The sequence below is a fragment of the Pectinophora gossypiella genome, chromosome 4, assembly GCF_024362695.1.
Source record: "Pectinophora gossypiella chromosome 4, ilPecGoss1.1, whole genome shotgun sequence".
NCBI lineage: Eukaryota > Metazoa > Arthropoda > Insecta > Lepidoptera > Gelechiidae > Pectinophora > Pectinophora gossypiella.
In genome coordinates this window covers 10,144,020-10,161,769 of record NC_065407.1, presented here as the reverse complement: position 1 = coordinate 10,161,769, position 17,750 = coordinate 10,144,020, and the positions used below count along the sequence as shown (strand labels likewise).

Here is a 17,750-nt window from a genome sequence, read left to right as displayed (position 1 = left end):
TGTTAGCATTAATATATGGTTTCCCACTTGCAATGTTGCTGTGCTGTGACTGAAAGTTGCATGTGTTACGATTGTTATGTGACATGCCTTGAAAGTCAAATTATTTATTAAATAAAAATACATAAACAAGTACATTCCATCCAACTACAGTTGTATCAACACACATATTATTAAAATCAAAACATAAAAAAGGGATAAAAAGCTATAAATAAAAAATGTCCTCCAGCTCACCACATCGAGGCAAAGTCCCCAGAATACTGGTCACGTTGCCCCTCTGCACCGCCGAACTGACCCTTTGGGCAAAATAACTGCCTGCTCTAGGGTCGGAAGTTGCCTCGATGAGGCGAGCCGAAAGTTGATGTTGACGAAGAATGCTATCGCTAAAAGCGCAATATCATGTTATAAGTAAATTGCATAAAAATTAAAACGTTACACAATGTAACATGCACCGTCAATAAACAGTACGGTGACGTCAGGCTGCTTGCCTCTTAGTGTATTAGTCTAGAGGAACTAATTACTTATTCAATGTTTTCAATATTTTTACTTATAATTCCAATGAATGTTTCGAGTTTCATTCAAGGGATAACGGAATGCTTCTGCACTTTTGCAAGCTTAAAGATATATCTCACTAGAGGCATCTCTACGCATATAAAAACACAAAACGATACGTTTAGTATGGGAACTTGGCGACCACGTGCGATGTCGCGCGGGTTTCACCGAGTTCTTGCGCGGGCGCATGACAATAGCGCACGCTGGGCTTCGGCGGTTGGGCTAGAAATTGTAGAGTTGCGAAAATAGCAGAACTATAATAAGTCATTTAGTAAATAAGGACTTTAAGGAGTGACTATATAATAGAACAATGTAAAATTGGCGTTTTAATTTTTAACAGAACCTGAAAATATGTTTCTGACGCATCTGACATAAATACAGGTAAGCTTTAATTAATTAAAACACATAATACCGGGTTCTTACCGCGTAAAAGTCAGGGATATGAGACTCTCGATATTCAGATGGTTCAGAACATTCCGACATCAAATGTAAAAACAAGCGGCAAAGAAAGATTGTAGACAGATATGTTTGCCCTTTATTTTGTTTAAAAAATATGGATCTACCTACTCCACTCCAATTTCATCAGACATTTCGTGATCACGGGACTTGCAACAGGGTTGAAATATCGGGAGTCTTATATCCCTGATTTTAACGCGGTAATAACCCGGTATTATGTATTTTAATTATGATAATAACCTCGTAAACCTCAAACAATGTATAAATTTAATTAATTCATATAAAAGACATCAACGAGCACACTGCCATTTATGAAATACTCGCAATGCAAACGATTTTAGAACTTATGATTAATGTTAGGCGAGTTTACTTAAATTTAATCTCTTGAGGTTGCCGTAGAACAAAGTAGGGATATTTAAGAATACTGTTGTTTTTAAGAAAACTGGCACTAAGTAGACCACTGAGAAAACACTAGAAGATTATCAATTTGAAAGAAAACAAGAAACATTTATTACTCCCGGACACCACAGACACAGACAGACAGGTACATTACATTCAACACAGGACAGATACCACACGGAAATCAATACACAAAAAAACAAACAAAAAGAACACCAAGATCAAAAATTTTAACAAAAAAATAATTAAGAAAAACAAACCAAAATCATAAAAAATAATAATAATAACAGAAAGTTGTCCTAAATGCAACGCGATGACGGTCCGATCATATGCGATGGCGCCCGGAATAAAAGGACCTCGCTCAAAATGCCGAATGAATGCCGATTCTATATTACCACTAATTCTACACCCTACCCTGTCGTTTTCTTAGCGGTTGCCACGTGAAAAGCGCAAACAATGAGTAAGTAAACTTGAATTAAAGGACTTTCTCCGATCAACCTTGGGATGGGAACGCAATTGTGAACCTAACCACGAACAATACTTCAACACTTTTATGCAATGAAAGTAACTGTTACTTATTAATTACGTATATATTTTTAAATACCGGTCTGTGAAGCTGTTACTGTGAGAGTCTTTGTGTTCCGTGTATTTGGCAGCATTATGCGGAGCTGTAATTTGCGTAAGCTTTAGATAACGGCTTTGAATACTAAATTTGAACCTCTTTGAACTGTGTTTAATTATTATGAATGATAAATATTCGCCTGAGACTCCCGTCGTCTCGTCGAGCTTGGTTATATACTAGTATCTTATAGAAAAAGCTATGCCAAGCAACAACTGTGAAAGGCATACTTACAATACAAGAAATAAAAATAAAATTGTTGTTCAAAATTCTAGATTAAGTAAATTAAATTCATCTTTTTTGGGGTTATGTATACGTTTTTACAATAAAATACCAGATAATATTTTAAATTTGTCAGAGAACAAATTTAAAGCTCACGTGAAGCTTACTTTATGTAAAAAAGCCTATTATAAGATTAATGATTACCTAAATGATAAAAATGTCTGGTATTGAATGTGTTTCTCTAGTTATTAAATAACTTGTAATGTATCCTCATTGATTTAAAAGATGTGTTGCTGTTGCAGTTTCTTGTCATTTCTTCTTCTTGTCATTGCGAAATGACGTAAATTCAAAAATGTTACATTGACCTTCAACAAGTTTATCCATGATAATTACGTTGAATAAATGATTCTGATTCTGATTCATGAAATGTGCTCCAAATGATGTCTGGGCAAACTAACGAAGTATTCTGGGAGGAGGATCCGAGCAGTTGTAGTACTCATTAATACTTAGTTACACGCCCGAAAGCACCCTTACACCCAAGGTTGACGCTTGCCAATGCATAATGTTAAAATGTTCATCAAGCCAGTGATTCACCTTCAACACCTCGCATCTGGCGACATTGTAAGTCGTTACATGAGTCATGTCAAGGGCCTTTGGCGGCTCAATAGTAACCCTGACATCAGATACACGATAGAAGAAGAATGAAATCGAGATACGTAGTTATTAATTTAAGGAAATAGTGTCCTGATAACAAGAGGATTAATTTTCATGAGCTCAAAGATAAGACGAAAAGAAAAAAAAATAGATTTTACTACCTACCTTGCTGCTTGAGCCTGTACTTAAGCAGGTATTTATTTTTAACAAACGCCTAGCGGCATGACTGCCTTCCTCTAGAACACTCTGGAGATAACTAGAACTTGGCAACTTTGCATTTCGAGACACTAAGTAAATAAGTACATACATAATAATTACCGGTTAGTACTCAGCTGTTGTGGTGGAATAGACCTAATTAATGTTAAGTACATAAAATTGCCTTTTACTTTTACCATGCTATAAAATATATAAGTTTTTGTAATTTTCTAGCTAATAGAATTAAAAAAAATAATTATATATTGATATCCTAGAATCTAACATACAGGGAGCGATAATTACATCCTGCGCAGTGACTGTGCTCTATATTTAGTGCAACTGCTTATGGTTTCATTCACCTCACTCTGAATGCAGATTGAACATATCTTTAACGGTATCTATTAATATTTTACGATTGGCTCTCATTCCACTCTCGAACTCAGTTGATAATTACCAGAAACACTTAAGGGTACATCGAACATTTCGAATGCCATGAGAGCACGGTAATAAAACATCGCTTGTGATATAAGGCTAACGACGATGACAGAAGTGCTTTGCGAACGGTACCATTAATCCGTGAAGCACACTTGTCGATGAAGACTACCTCTACGCAGCCCCACATTGTAGCGGGGCAGCGAAACAATGGTTCTTGAGGCGCGTGAGCGGGGCGCACCGGCGCGGTGGCGCGAGCGCAGTGCGGCCGGCACCTTGGCGCAGACATGCTGTGCCCCGCGCGTTGCTCTTGCTTCCTTTGCCGCGAACTACAGTCCTGTCACGCCGCCGACGCCCGTAAACCTCCCAACAAAATGTGCGACAATTTTATCCTTAAAAAGGCTGAGGCATGGGAGCCCATGAAATTCATCCGCGGAGCCGCTCGCCTCTCCGTAAGGCATTGGCAAAATAGAGAACCTATTAATCCGTCTAAAAACCGCATTACCACCCATAAGTCCACCAGTTGTGAACAGCTGTACCCCCACCCTTCGGAAGACGATTCAGGTCCGTTCGGGATGCGCAGAGCACCCAGCACGGACAGAGTTAAACCTGAGAGTAAACCACTTTTTAAGATACTTGGAAATTCCCGGCTTAAGAAAAATAACAGCAACGATGTCACAGAATGTAAAGCTCGTCGTAGCGTTCTGAATTTCAGAAAAAATGAAGCACCGAACGTCAAAAATATCCACGAAAAATATATTCCGTTACCATTAGCGTCTTCACCCGAGGAACATATTTACAGTGAACCTAGACCCTGGAATTCACAATTTGATGATTGTTGTCGACCACCTGTGTATCAAAGTGTAGAGAAGAAAAAAGATGAATCAAAAGGTTCGGTATCAGAGAAGAAAATTTACAGCAACCGACCGCCCTGTTATGAGGAACTAGCTCAGAGATTATCCCAAGAAAAGAACAAAAAAAGTAATTTGCCAATTTCTGAAAATGGCCTAGCGAATAAGATAACACAGAATAATAACAAGGTGGTTATATATTTCGGAGATTCTATTATTCGAAAACACAATGAACAAAAGAAGGAAGACCCTAAGAAGGAAGAACCACCGGCAAAAGAAGAAGCGATTTATGCAAATCGTCTTCTAGATGAAACCGGGAATCTAGGGCTTAGCAGAGAAGTGGATAAAGGTGGGACAAAACTAGTTTCTGAAGTGGAAGTTCCAGAAGCTATCTATGCTGAAGTTAGATCAGAAGGTAGTAAGGATACTTCTGAAGTGGTAACAGTTAATGATGCAACTTATAAAAAGGATATCTTCGGGACTATAAGTTCCGACGGATTTCTCGTAGTTGAGTTTGAAGGTAATTTTGAAAGAGCTCGTCAGTTAGTGGAACTAGTGCATTCGGGAGGTGGTACCGATCATCATGAAGCCACAGTGCTGGATGAAGATGATCACTTCGATTGGAGTTTCATCCAAGACTGGAGGAAACGGTAAATATTCATTGTCTTATTAAATGCAGTTATGTTTGAGGTCCCAGACGACACGACCTCGTTCATAACCCATTGTTTTACGACGGCTATAAATTCCTAATTAGTAAGAATGTTGATGTCTAAATACTTAGAAAGAAAGATTTAAAGTAAGTAATTAGTTCTATAACTTTAACAGTCACTTTCATTTATGTTTGAACAGAAATATTAGCATCATAATAGCTGTTGCTTCCTGAAACGTATTCAAAACCATTTTTATTTTATAAATATCTTGTTAGATACAGCTGGTAAACCAGCTTCAAAGTACTGAAGCTGTTAAAAGTCAACAGCTTATTCATTACATGAACTCTAGCTGTGTTTTGTTTGCCACTCGAAAGAAACAGTTGCAGGAAGACATTCGCATTAATTGCATAGCAATTCCCGTGATAACAATCGGCTGTTGTTGGTCGACGAACTCGTGCGAGCTTCTGCCTCTTTGTCCCGATACCATCAATCTAACATTCATCTGCAGTTTTTACAGAGTTTTGAACCTTATGATCAAAGCCTAAGCTAGAACAATCGTGTTATCGGACCTCATGAAATATTTAGTTGGTTATGTAGTCACACCTTTGTGCTGTCAGTTACATTGCATTCCCCATTTTTTATCTTATTGCAATAGTTGATACTTCCCTGTTACTGTGAGTTCATTAATACGACTTGTCTGCTCGTACCTACTACATTGTGCGTAATTAAAAAACATGACGTTTTCCAAATTTTTGTTTCGTAATGATTAACAAAGAATCCATCTCCCTTATTATTTTCACTTTCGTATCTATTTCGGTACTCTGTATGGAATTAGTATCTTTATAATTAACCGCCTCTAATATGTAACTGCTTAATTCAATTACGAATTTTAATACTGATGTTACGTGTAGTGCAGAATTTTATTACCTCTAAGTTAAAACGTTTCTAGAAATTTCAAAACCAAGAAACACTGTTTATCTAACTCTAAACAGGTACCTATACACACTAATAAAGAATTATCAAAGTTGATACAATTATTATATTATAAGTAGTTATTCAAGTTTCTCTTCCAAGTCATCATCCTATGGACCGCTCTAATGATATGTACTATGCGCCTGAAATTATAATCTTGGGAAAATGGCAAATACAACCAGGCGAGAAGCCTAATTATTAACTCTTAATAGGAAACAGAGCCGATAAAATAAGTGACCGAATGAAGTAAAAGGCCGTGAAGGACGATCAAGGACGGACCGAACAACGCCAAACAAACTCTTTAAATCTACTGTTCAAAATTGACCGTAATAACGCTGGCAAATAAGCCTGACCGGTACACCACAACACAATGTGTTCACGCTTGGGCGACAATTATTACACGATTGTGTTGGCTACCTCTTCTACCTAACATGATTACATGACGCAACTTTTGTTTACCAACTATTTTAAAATACATTTCCAAATTCATCTGTCCGATCTCATTATGTCTTTATTCTCCCACTAGAGTTTCTTTAATTACTTAATTCTGATCAAGGATGTAGGTAGAGGTTAATTTCAATTATTTACACCTGTGTGCTCTACCAATGTCGAAATTTCTCAACGTGATTGCTTGTTGTTGAGTCGATTTAATACATGTATGTTACCTAATATTTATTTGTAAACAGTTATTATTTTGATATACCTACCTAATTAACGAAGTATTTTACTATACACTTATCTATGGTAGATTTAGTTTTGAAGTTTTGGAGGCAAGTTTTTTTTTGACGTGACTATCATAGTTTCGCCTCAGATGCCATTAACTACTCTCCCCCGATACTAAAACAAATAAAATTAAGACAAGCTTGAAGGTGCTCCAGTTGGTAGGTATTCTTTGTTGTTGCACAAGTATATCGGAAGTGTTTCCGATCTGATGTTTTGTCCTTAGACACTCTTAAATCCTATTGTTCATCTACATACATTTATTATTATAATTAAGATTACACGTTATAAACCCACAACTTAAATGCATCATTAGCGTTGCTAATTCCCACACTTTTTATTGACTTGTCAACACTTCCTTAATCGCATTAGCAACCTGTCTTATTTAATATACTTTATCATAATGTCTTAGAACGTACATTGCCTTGTTGGGTACCTGCGGTTTGCTTTCTCCATCGTAAGTGTTGCGATGAGCTCGGTCTTGCATGTTTGTGACATGTTATGTCATTGTTTAACTTCCTCTACGGATTAGCGTTATTTCCGAGTCTAATCTGTTCTGTGACTTGTGTAATTAAACGCTTTCAGATCCAGATGTTACTGGACTGTATTTTGGAAAATCTTATTATGAACCTGATCCGATATAAATCACCTGTCTCGTCCAGTTCGGCTAGAATCCGATTTGTCTTGCTTGTTTGTCCGTCACGGTCACGCTTTCCAGTTTAGTCGCGCCCTTTATGCTGCTTTTTATGAGTTTCTTCATTGACTTGCGATTTATTCCTGTTTGCGTCTAATAGTTCACAAAGACTGTTTGCAATTCTGTCGACTGTTTTAACTATAGTAACACATTTTACAGGATTTAATGATGTTTCAGATTGCTTTTTTCTTATTGCATGCGCTTTATGTCATTTGTCAGAGCATTATACACATAATAATCTCTTCAGTTATATGTACTTCTCAAATGCTATTCATTTCGTCATATCACAAGTCGCAGGAATACACTTTTGTAATAACTCTTGGTTAGATACTTCTATCTGTTTCTAGAACATGCCAAATGATAGGTATAAAACCTTTTCCTTCCGTGGCCATACGCGAAATGGATTATTTACTATTATACCCCTCTACGTACTTACTTATATACTTATTATTCTTCGTTTACCTGATGAGTGTCGACTCATAATTATGAGCAATTTAAAGCTTCCTCGGTAGATTTGAAATAGGTGCGGTACCTATTATGACGTAAAGTTTTACTAGATCATTTACAAGCTGATATTACTGACATGATCGACATAAAGAGGTTTAAATGGATCATGGTGACTATAAACATTTATTAGAATGCTTATTAGAGCGAAATGGTTCTTAAAACTATATTGCTGTGTTGATATCCCTAGTCGTTTGACCTCGAAAGTCCCTTCACTGTTAGGCCCTCTCGATCGGTAATGGAGAAATTGCCTCTAAAGTAAGATAGACAGCGGTTGCCGAAGGTTCATGTACGTTCAACGGTTATTGGAAGAGACGTTAGTCCGATTGGCTGCGGTCGTACTGGCGTTCAGCCACGCTCACCTTCGTCACGCTGCTTACAAGCAAGCGGGATCCGAACTGCGCCCGTTATACGATAATTTTGTCGAAAAGGAGCTAAGGATGATCCTAGATGACGATAGTGGACCTGGCGTAGGGTAAAATTAGAAAGAAAGAAAGAAAGAAAGAAACATTTATTACTTCCGGATACCACAGACACAGACAGACAGGTACATTACATAAATTAAATTAAAAATTAAATTAGCAGCGAGCTTTGTTTTATGTTATGAGTAATAGAGTACAACATACCTAATATTACTCTTACCAAGTTATGAATTAAACGAGGAAGTCACCTTTATAGTTAACATCTTGTGGCTTGACAGAGCCGAAAAGTTTTTCCTCTACCTGTTAGGCATTGGGCACAAGGTACCTAGATATTGGCTGATAACTATAACATAAACTAGCAAGAAGAACTTCTACTGTTACTGATAACCGTTATATTGTTGCAGACCTTCAAGTGGCTGCCGGCCGTCTGAAGAAGGCGCATGGTGCGGCGGAGTCGGCGTGACAGGTGCGCGGGCGCTTCGTGTGCGAGTGTCAAGTGGTGCGGCGCCCGCGCCCGCTCCAGCGCACGCACGTCGCCTGTCGCCACCGCCGCATGCGCACCGTGCTACTACGCCGCCTAGACCGACCTCGCCTAACAATAAACGTCAGTAACTTCCTTTACTTTTAGTAGCAATGTTGTAGTGATTACTGGAGGGTTAAAATGGCCACATCGAAGCAATTCATTTAAGAAAGCAATATTGCTATTTGACATTTGTATGCATTGCGCATTTACTTTTATATGCGCAAATGTCAAATTACAATATTGCTTTCTTAGATGAATTGCTTCGATGTGGCCTTTTTAACCCACCTGTTGGTACGTAGTTGTTAATATAATAAGCTCCGCCCGACAGTAATTTTAAAATCGGATAAGATGCATAGTGTAGTGTACCTCATGGATCATTCTTGATACTAACTCAGTTGTAGAGATTACTCTATTTTTTCCTAGAATGTACAAGTGAGTTTAAATACCTACATAATATACGGATAACTAACTACTTACTAATTTCCAGAGTAGGTAGATGTATACTTTTATAAGTACAGAAGTTTTTCATTCCCCCATGGATACGCTACCTGTCTATGTGAAGGCACAAAAGGGTACTTAATAGGAAAGTTAATGTCGCTCTCTCATCTCACAGCCCATCAAGAAGATCCAGCACCTACATCTCCAGAAACTCCAGGCACAGCCCAGCTGAAGCCCGTGAGTGCTGTATCCCAACTGACAGTCGCAAGCGCACCGGTACGAAGTGCGCCTGCGCAAAGCAGCTACGCTTTAGAACGTCGAGCGCCTAAACATGACCACCATCACCGACCAGTGGACACAGTACCACCGGTGCAGGTAAGAATTTAAGATAAGATCATTTATTTCATTACAAAAGATACAAAGTATAAAAATATTGGTGCTTAAGTTTGTGATGCTTCAACTAGGTAATCTTACCTGCATCTTACGCACAAGAAAACTACAACTGAGAAATGTTGCCTCAGTTGTAGTTTTACAGTTGTAGCTTTTTTAAGGCCAGGCGCGCACTACGAGTTTTTCGCCGCGCGGCAGAAAAGAGCAGCGACATAATGTCACACTGTAATACTGCGCTGCTGCGGTGGCTCTGCCGTCAAGTGCGCGCAATACAATTTAAAACTGTTTGGTACAATATTACAGTGCGACATTACGCGGCGAAAAACTCGTAGTGCGCGCCTGGCCTAAGTACTTACAAAATAAACCGATATGATCTTTGACACAAATTCAGACCACTCAAACCACCTACACATTTTGTAAATTTCAATCAGTTAATAAGTACTTAGCCGCCGTCTAATTCAGATCATTTTTAACACCTACTCAATCATAAACGCGACGAAAGATAATATCTACAATCGTTTCACCAATGTAACACTTATGTTCGAGTCTTTGCGAATACTTACTTTGGAAAGTTTTAAAGCTACTGATCTTTACAATCAGATCAAGGACGATAGTGTTTGTAAGCTATCTCAAATCATATCAGAAGCGCTGGCGTTGTGGTCATAAAAGTAATGACGGAATTTGTGCGGAAAGATCGTGTAGACTACAACACCTGCCGCAAGACCTGCTCCCGAGACTAATGAAGTGTTTTTGCTTTGCTTCCAAATAATAATTTTGCATACTTACATAAAAACTTTTTAGTGATCACCGCCATTTTCTCGTAAGTTTACAGCTTGTAACGTCACAAACTAAAACTTGTACGTTTCACCGGCAGGTATTTTACAAAACCTAATCTACCTTTTGATTTATCCACTATTAAAGATAACAAATTTAAAATGTTTGTTCAGCGGTGACTATTTTCTTATCAATCTTCCGTAGAAGCTTGAATAATTTGAAACAAGTTTACAAGACATTCACAATTTATAGCCATATTAACGTGTTAGATGAAAAATTATGCAAATGTTATAGTCTCAACTTTTTCATTCATAATATTGGCGTAAACCTTCATATTTTTTTAAGGATTCCAAATATAGCGCGGCTGCAGATATAACTTCAAAATGATGAAGTATTTGGGTGGTGACTGTCGTAATACGGTTAATCATAATTGTTTGAGCCACTTGTTCTGTCTTTTTTATTTCTGTTAATACGCCTAGCTACCCAAGGGAAACACCAAAAAGACTTTATAAATTAAAAACAAATAATTAAAAACTTTTTGCTTGAGTGTGTGAACCCCGACGGTGTTAGTGACGTTTTTGTTCTTTCTCTTTGTTTTCTGCTTGCTTATATATATTACGTTTTTATTCTTGCAAACATCATTGTGAATAATAATAAATAGACTGCTGTGATTGCGTGTGCTGTCAACAAAAACCAGGCCTGGTTAAAAGAGTGAAGAAGCTGATCACGTAAGTGTTTCCCTTATTCTTTGAGCTGGGCTATTTTCAGGGTATGGAGACAGCGCAAGTGGTTAGGATTCTTCCTTTCCACCTTTTTTCTTTTTTTGCATGAATGTGTATCAAACACATAAGATGGTCCTTCGAACTACGGATTCATATCCGTGAACCAGTAATTTCTTACCGCAAAATCGCATTCTTTGATTCCGCAATTTGTTGCTCTTTCATAAGTAACAAATGGTAATAGCTTACAGACCGATGGGGCTGTAGTTATTTACTTCTATACTGCTTTATTACTTACTGCATTTCTATACTCAATTTCTCTCTATTCGCTGATTATTTTACCGCATATTAACCGCATCTGCATTTGAATGTACCATTCTTTTTGAATAAAACTGCTCGCTAATAATATTCAGTAGTGATTTGTTAATAAAATAAAACGCAACGCATTACTTTGTCACATTTTTATCCACAATTTTGTTACGAGTGTTCAAGTTATTCTACTAACTAGATATACTCATCCTACTTACGTATTGAGCGCAGAACCAATTCTATATCGCATCGCATTAATATAAAAATTGTTTCTTATTATTTAATAATTTTAATTTTATTGCTGATACATTTTTTATATTTCATTTACAATGTCTAAAAAGGCACCTGTTGACGAGGATGTCGAGGGCCCCATGCCACCTAATATTCTTATAAATGAAGCTCGAGTGCAAGCTTTCTTTCAAAGACTTCAAAGCATTTATGACGTTTCACGGAATATTTCTACAAAAGAGTTGCAAAATCGGTTCATAAGTTCAGCTGCAAATATAGAACAATTACGCGCTGAGTATTTAACCGCGTTAGATAATTTAAATATCGCTAAAATACAATATGATTCCACTTATAAGCCTGATTACTCATCTTTTCTCGCTTTTGAAGATATTTATTCTTCTATTAAAAACAGTTTGAAACAACTGCAAGTCTCAGTAGACCAATTGAGATCAACATCAATGGAAAAACCGCGTCTTAAACTGCCGCCGATTAATTTGCCTACGTTTGACGGGGATATTAAAAATTGGCCAACATTTTTTGAATGTTTTAACAACGCAGTTCATAACAACACAAGTCTAACTGACTCAGACAAAGTCTTTTATTTGACAGGAGTTTTGTCTAAATCTGCGTTAACTACTATTGCTGACATTCCTCCCACTGCTGATAATTATAGCACAATTTATTCTGCTTTGGTTGATAAATATCAAGATATTCGCACGCTAGGAACTACCTATTTACAACAGATAGTTAATTTGAAACCGCTGACTTTGGCGTCAGCTGATGGGCTTAATAACTTTTTAGATAAGTTTGCCGCATCAGTTTGTGCATTTGATCGACTAAAAATCAAAGATAAAGTTGATTTTATCTTTTTATTTTTGGCTTTGCAAAAACTTGACAAGGAAACTGCTTGCCTTTATGAAAATTCTGTACGATCAGAGAAACTGCCGACTTATGATAGTTTGATTCGGTTCATTAAAGAGCAAATTAAAATAATTGATCGCACTAGTAACAAACCATGTCAGATTTATGGCAATAAAAACAATAATAATCGCTTCCAAACGCCAGCTATTCCAAAAATTATTAACAACCCAAAAGTTACGAAATCTTTTGTAACTTCGCATAATGCAAACCTATGCCCTTTGTGCTCAAAATCGGGTCATGAACAATTTTATAAATGTCCTGAATTTATGAAATTGAGTCCCAGAGATCGTTATGGTGTTGTTAAAAAACATTATAGTTGTTGCAATTGTCTTAGTTTCAGTCATAGAACATTATCATGCAATTCAAATAAGAATTGTAATATTTGCCATTCGAAAACGCATCATTCATTATTGCATTTTCCGCAACAAAATGATTCGACTACTTGCACCCCCGCGTCCGCACAGACACCCGGTCCGTCGAGTGCTGTGTATGTAGCCGCAGCGTGTGACGTTAAGCCGTTGCTTGCGCAGCCTCTGCCGCAACCTGCAGTCACGTCGCCTTTTCCTGCTCCACCTCACGTTGTCACTGCGCCTGTTACTGCACAACTGCCATCGAATGAGTTTTCGCAGTTGTCGCTTTGCTCGCAAACATCGCTGCTTAATCAAAGCGCTAAAACGGTGTTGCTTGCTACCGCTCGCGTTGTAATAAAAAATACTGATGGTAGCGAATATATTGCACGCGCACTAATTGATAATGGGTCAATGAATGACTTTATTACAGTTGAGCTATGCAACCGCTTATCTTTAAAAATGCATACGCTCCCCGGCCAAATTACCGTGAATGGGTTTGGTGGGTCTTCAAAACAAGTGAAAGGGGTTACTAATGTTGTAATTCACTCGCGTTTTGATCATAAAGTATCGTTTCCGCTACAACCGCTGGTTGTTGATAAAATCACTGACCGCATACCGACATTGCCTATTGATAGGTCGATGTTACACTATTTATCCCGCACTCCGCTCGCCGATGACACATTTTCTGATCCTGGAGAGGTTGAAATGTTAATTGGTGCTAAGTTATTTCCGCGCTTACTGCTTTCGGGACATATTCAGGGCCCACAAGGGACACCTGATGCAGTTCAAACCCCGCTTGGTTTCATTTTGATGGGTGAAGCTCCGATTCATAATCGGTCTCCCTGCAATCTTGCACAGGTTACACATAATACTACGTTATGTACTTTTACTGGACAGTCGCTAGATACCATGATGAAGAAATTTTGGGAAATAGAAGAAGTTTCTACCCCGCACTCTGCTACGTTTAGTAAAGATGAACAGGCCTGTGAAGAGATTTATAAGTCTACCACTACTCGCGACTCGACATGTACACACGTCGTAGCACTGCCGTTTAAAACAGATCCTTCTGTTTTAGGTGACTCAATTACGAGTTCTAAAAAAGATCTTAAAGATAGACTCACCACAAAGACTCGCATGATGTTGGACGCTAGTGCGCCCACAAACACTGGTCAGTCTCTCAATGATGTTTCATATTCGAACCGCTTTCAATTTGATAATGTTTTTGCTTTTACCGATTCTACGGTAGCCCTTGCATGGGTTCATTCCAGTCCACACAGACTGAAGACATTCGTGGCGAATCGAGTCACAAAGATACAAGAGTGTCTTAACCCGCAAAATGTTTTCCACATCGCTGGTAACACAAACCCTAGCGACTGCTTGTCAAGAGGACTTACACCTGCACAGCTAATTGATCATCTAACATGGATGAACGCGCCTTATTGGGTACGCAATGATATTTTGGAGTGGCCTATTAAAGCTTACGTGGCTAGTCAAAATGATAATGATCTGCCCGAAGTTAAAATCCTAACATTGTCTAATGTTACGGTACCCTCTGATGATAAAGAGGAATCGCCTCTACGCTTATTAAGCAAACGAATCTCCCAATGGTCGAAATTGCTCCGCACAATCGTCTACGTTTTGAGATTCACGAAACGTTTAAAAACTCGCGGCCATATTACGACTGATGATCTAAACGCATCGGAAAAGATCATAGTTCGTGCTGTTCAAAAAGAACATTTTCCAGATTTATTAAAGGCGTTGCTACTTAAAAGGCAATGTCCAGCTGCATTTCGAAAACTAAGGCCTTTCTTAGTCGATGGAATTATACGAGTAGGAGGACGACTGGAAAATGCAAACTTGACTTTCGATCATAAACATCCTATGCTTATGCCTAACAAAGATAGGATTACTGAACTTCTTATTGATTTTGTTCATCGCACTGCTTGCCATGCTGGACCGCAACACATGTTGTGTTTGCTCAGGCAAAGGTTTTGGATACTTTCCGCACGCCGCACTGTTCATGCTAGAGTGCACTCATGTGTTCCATGTTTTAGGGCACGCCCTAAACTTGCTTCTTCGCCTGTTATGGCTAATTTACCTTTATGTCGTTTGCAAATGTCCAAACCTTTTGCTCATACGGGCGTCGATTATGGTGGACCGCTGTTTATTACCCTAAATAGGAAACGCGGTGTCAAAAGCCAAAAGGCATATTTATGCGCATTTATTTGTCTTACAACTAGAGCAGTTCATATTGAAGTGGCTACAGATTTGAGCACTGAATCATTTTTGAATGCTTTTAAGAGATTTTTATCTCGAAGAGGTCCAGTAGAAAAACTTTATTCGGACAATGGCACAAATTTTATAGGTGCTAAGTCATATTTGAACGAACTTTATAACTTTTTAGAGTCTGACGCTTTTGATACTGAATTTAAAGCCACTTTGGCTAACAACCGCATTGCTTGGGAAATGATCCCTCCCAACGCTCCTCATTTTGGAGGAGGATGGGAAATTACGATTAAAGGGTTTAAATCGCATTTATTTCGCGTAATTGGTTCTCAGATTTTAACGTACGAAGAATTATTGACAGTTCTATGTCAAATCGAGGCTTTGCTGAATTCCAGACCGCTAGGAATATTAAGTGAAGACCCCAGTGAACCTTTACCTTTAACTCCTGCTCACTTTTTGAATACCGCTCCACTGGCTCATTTACCTTCCGTTAATGATCCTGCAGTGATTCAGAATTTGTTATCGCGATGGATGTTACTAGATAGACTTGTGCACTCGTACTGGCGAAGATGGAGTAATGAGTATTTGCATACACTTCAGCTTCGTGACAAATGGAACACTGATACGTGTCCAGTAAAGGAAGGAACGGTAGTTGTTATGATGAAAGACAACTCACCGCCCTTACATTGGCCGTTAGGTATTATAATACGCACTTTTTACGGAGACGATAATCAAGTTAGAGTTGCATTAGTCAAAACTAAAACTGGTACATTCAAACGACCTGTGGTTCGTTTATGCCCCCTCCCTCATTTAACTTAAAAACGCACCGCTTTTCATTTCTTTTATTGTTTTTTGTTATACTTAGAGTTAATTTTTATTTTGTTATATTTCTGCTTTATTGAAAGGAAACCTTTCAAGGTGGGGGATGGTGTTTGAGCCACTTGTTCTGTCTTTTTTATTTCTGTTAATACGCCTAGCTACCCAAGGGAAACACCAAAAAGACTTTATAAATTAAAAACAAATAATTAAAAACTTTTTGCTTGAGTGTGTGAACCCCGACGGTGTTAGTGACGTTTTTGTTCTTTCTCTTTGTTTTCTGCTTGCTTATATATATTACGTTTTTATTCTTGCAAACATCATTGTGAATAATAATAAATAGACTGCTGTGATTGCGTGTGCTGTCAACAAAAACCAGGCCTGGTTAAAAGAGTGAAGAAGCTGATCACGTAAGTGTTTCCCTTATTCTTTGAGCTGGGCTATTTTCAGGGTATGGAGACAGCGCAAGTGGTTAGGATTCTTCCTTTCCACCTTTTTTCTTTTTTTGCATGAATGTGTATCAAACAATAATATAACCTGACTGAATATCAGGTGTGGCTGCAGCATTTTCTTATTGATGTCTTGCTCTCTCTGTCCTTTTCTATGCCAAAGTTCGAAAGCTCTGAGTTTCCGAAGCCCGTTGCGGTAGCTTTGCGGTTTAATCTAGTTTTGCAGATATCGTTTGTTTAAATTGATCTCGGTAACTAGATCTAAACACGTTACGTACTTGCGGTTAGCGATGTTGCAACTTCAATTACTTACTTAGATTGTTTTTATACGGTAACCACATGTTGCGAAATCGTGTGAGCTTAAGTGAACAGGCTAAATCCTGTTTACAACTTTAAACTATCCCAGTTGCCGCTTGTTTTTTTTTTGCCGTTAGACTTCGGTCGTTGGTCAAAACTGTTAAACGTTCTAAAAGAAACTAATCCACAATCTTTTTGTATACTTATATTTATTTTTGTTCAAACTAATTAAAAGATTCCAGAATAATCTTAGACATTACGAGATCTGATCAAAACCTTCCTAATATACACGAAATAAAATTAAGTTTAAAAAGTACACTAAAAGTTTCCCTTACTTTCCAAAAATTTTTAGGAAAAGCCCAATGCTTTTCTTATCTTCGTAAGTCTTATTTTGTCTTCTTTTAAAGCAAGATGAATAAAAGTCATGTAACGAATCCTCCCCACAGCCTCCGTGGTCTGGTGGTCAGAGCGTTAGGCTCACGATCTGGAGGTCCGGCTTCGATTCCCGATAAGGACATTGTCAAAATCACTTTGTTTTCCGTTTCCTTTCATTTCGTGCTTCGGAGGGCACGTTAAGCCGTTGGTCCCGGATATTAGTCGTAAAAATACCTCCTCCAACCCGCAGTGGAGCAGTGTGGTGGAGTATGCTCATACCCCCTCCGGATTGCGGGGAGGCCTGTGCCCAGCAGTGGGACGTATATAGGCTGTTTATGTATGTAACGAATCCAAGCTAATGTCCGATACGATTTGGTCGTGCACGCACGCAACTTCGGTATTCACTACGGTATTTGCTTGTAGGTACTTACCTACCTACTTTCTGCCTGAACCAATCGGCATTTCGTATGAAAATGTGGAATCGGTTCCAATAGACAAATAATGAGGATGTTTAAAATTCAACGAATTAACTTACGTGTAACCATAATCCGGATATCCTTTAAAACTGTTTAATTACTTACTAAACTTAGTTTTCC

At 38.2% G+C, this 17,750-nt stretch overlaps 1 protein-coding gene across 2 annotated transcripts in view; it reads left to right on the top strand.

Moving 5' to 3' along the window:
- The window catches only part of LOC126366019 (ankyrin repeat and BTB/POZ domain-containing protein 2), a 46,176-nt gene that overhangs the window by 19,422 nt on the left and 9,004 nt on the right, over positions 1 to 17,750 (top strand). Inside the window, exons 1-3 of one of the 2 annotated variants that reach the window (XM_050008876.1) lie at positions 3,801 to 5,027; positions 8,744 to 8,943; positions 9,476 to 9,675. In XM_050008876.1, coding sequence (XP_049864833.1) covers positions 3,814 to 5,027; positions 8,744 to 8,943; positions 9,476 to 9,675 — 1,614 coding nt within the window. In that variant the 5' untranslated portion in view covers positions 3,801 to 3,813. Of the gene's footprint in view, positions 1 to 3,800; positions 5,028 to 8,743; positions 8,944 to 9,475; positions 9,676 to 17,750 lie in introns of those variants that run through there. The other variant, XM_050008877.1, reaches the window with a different exon arrangement.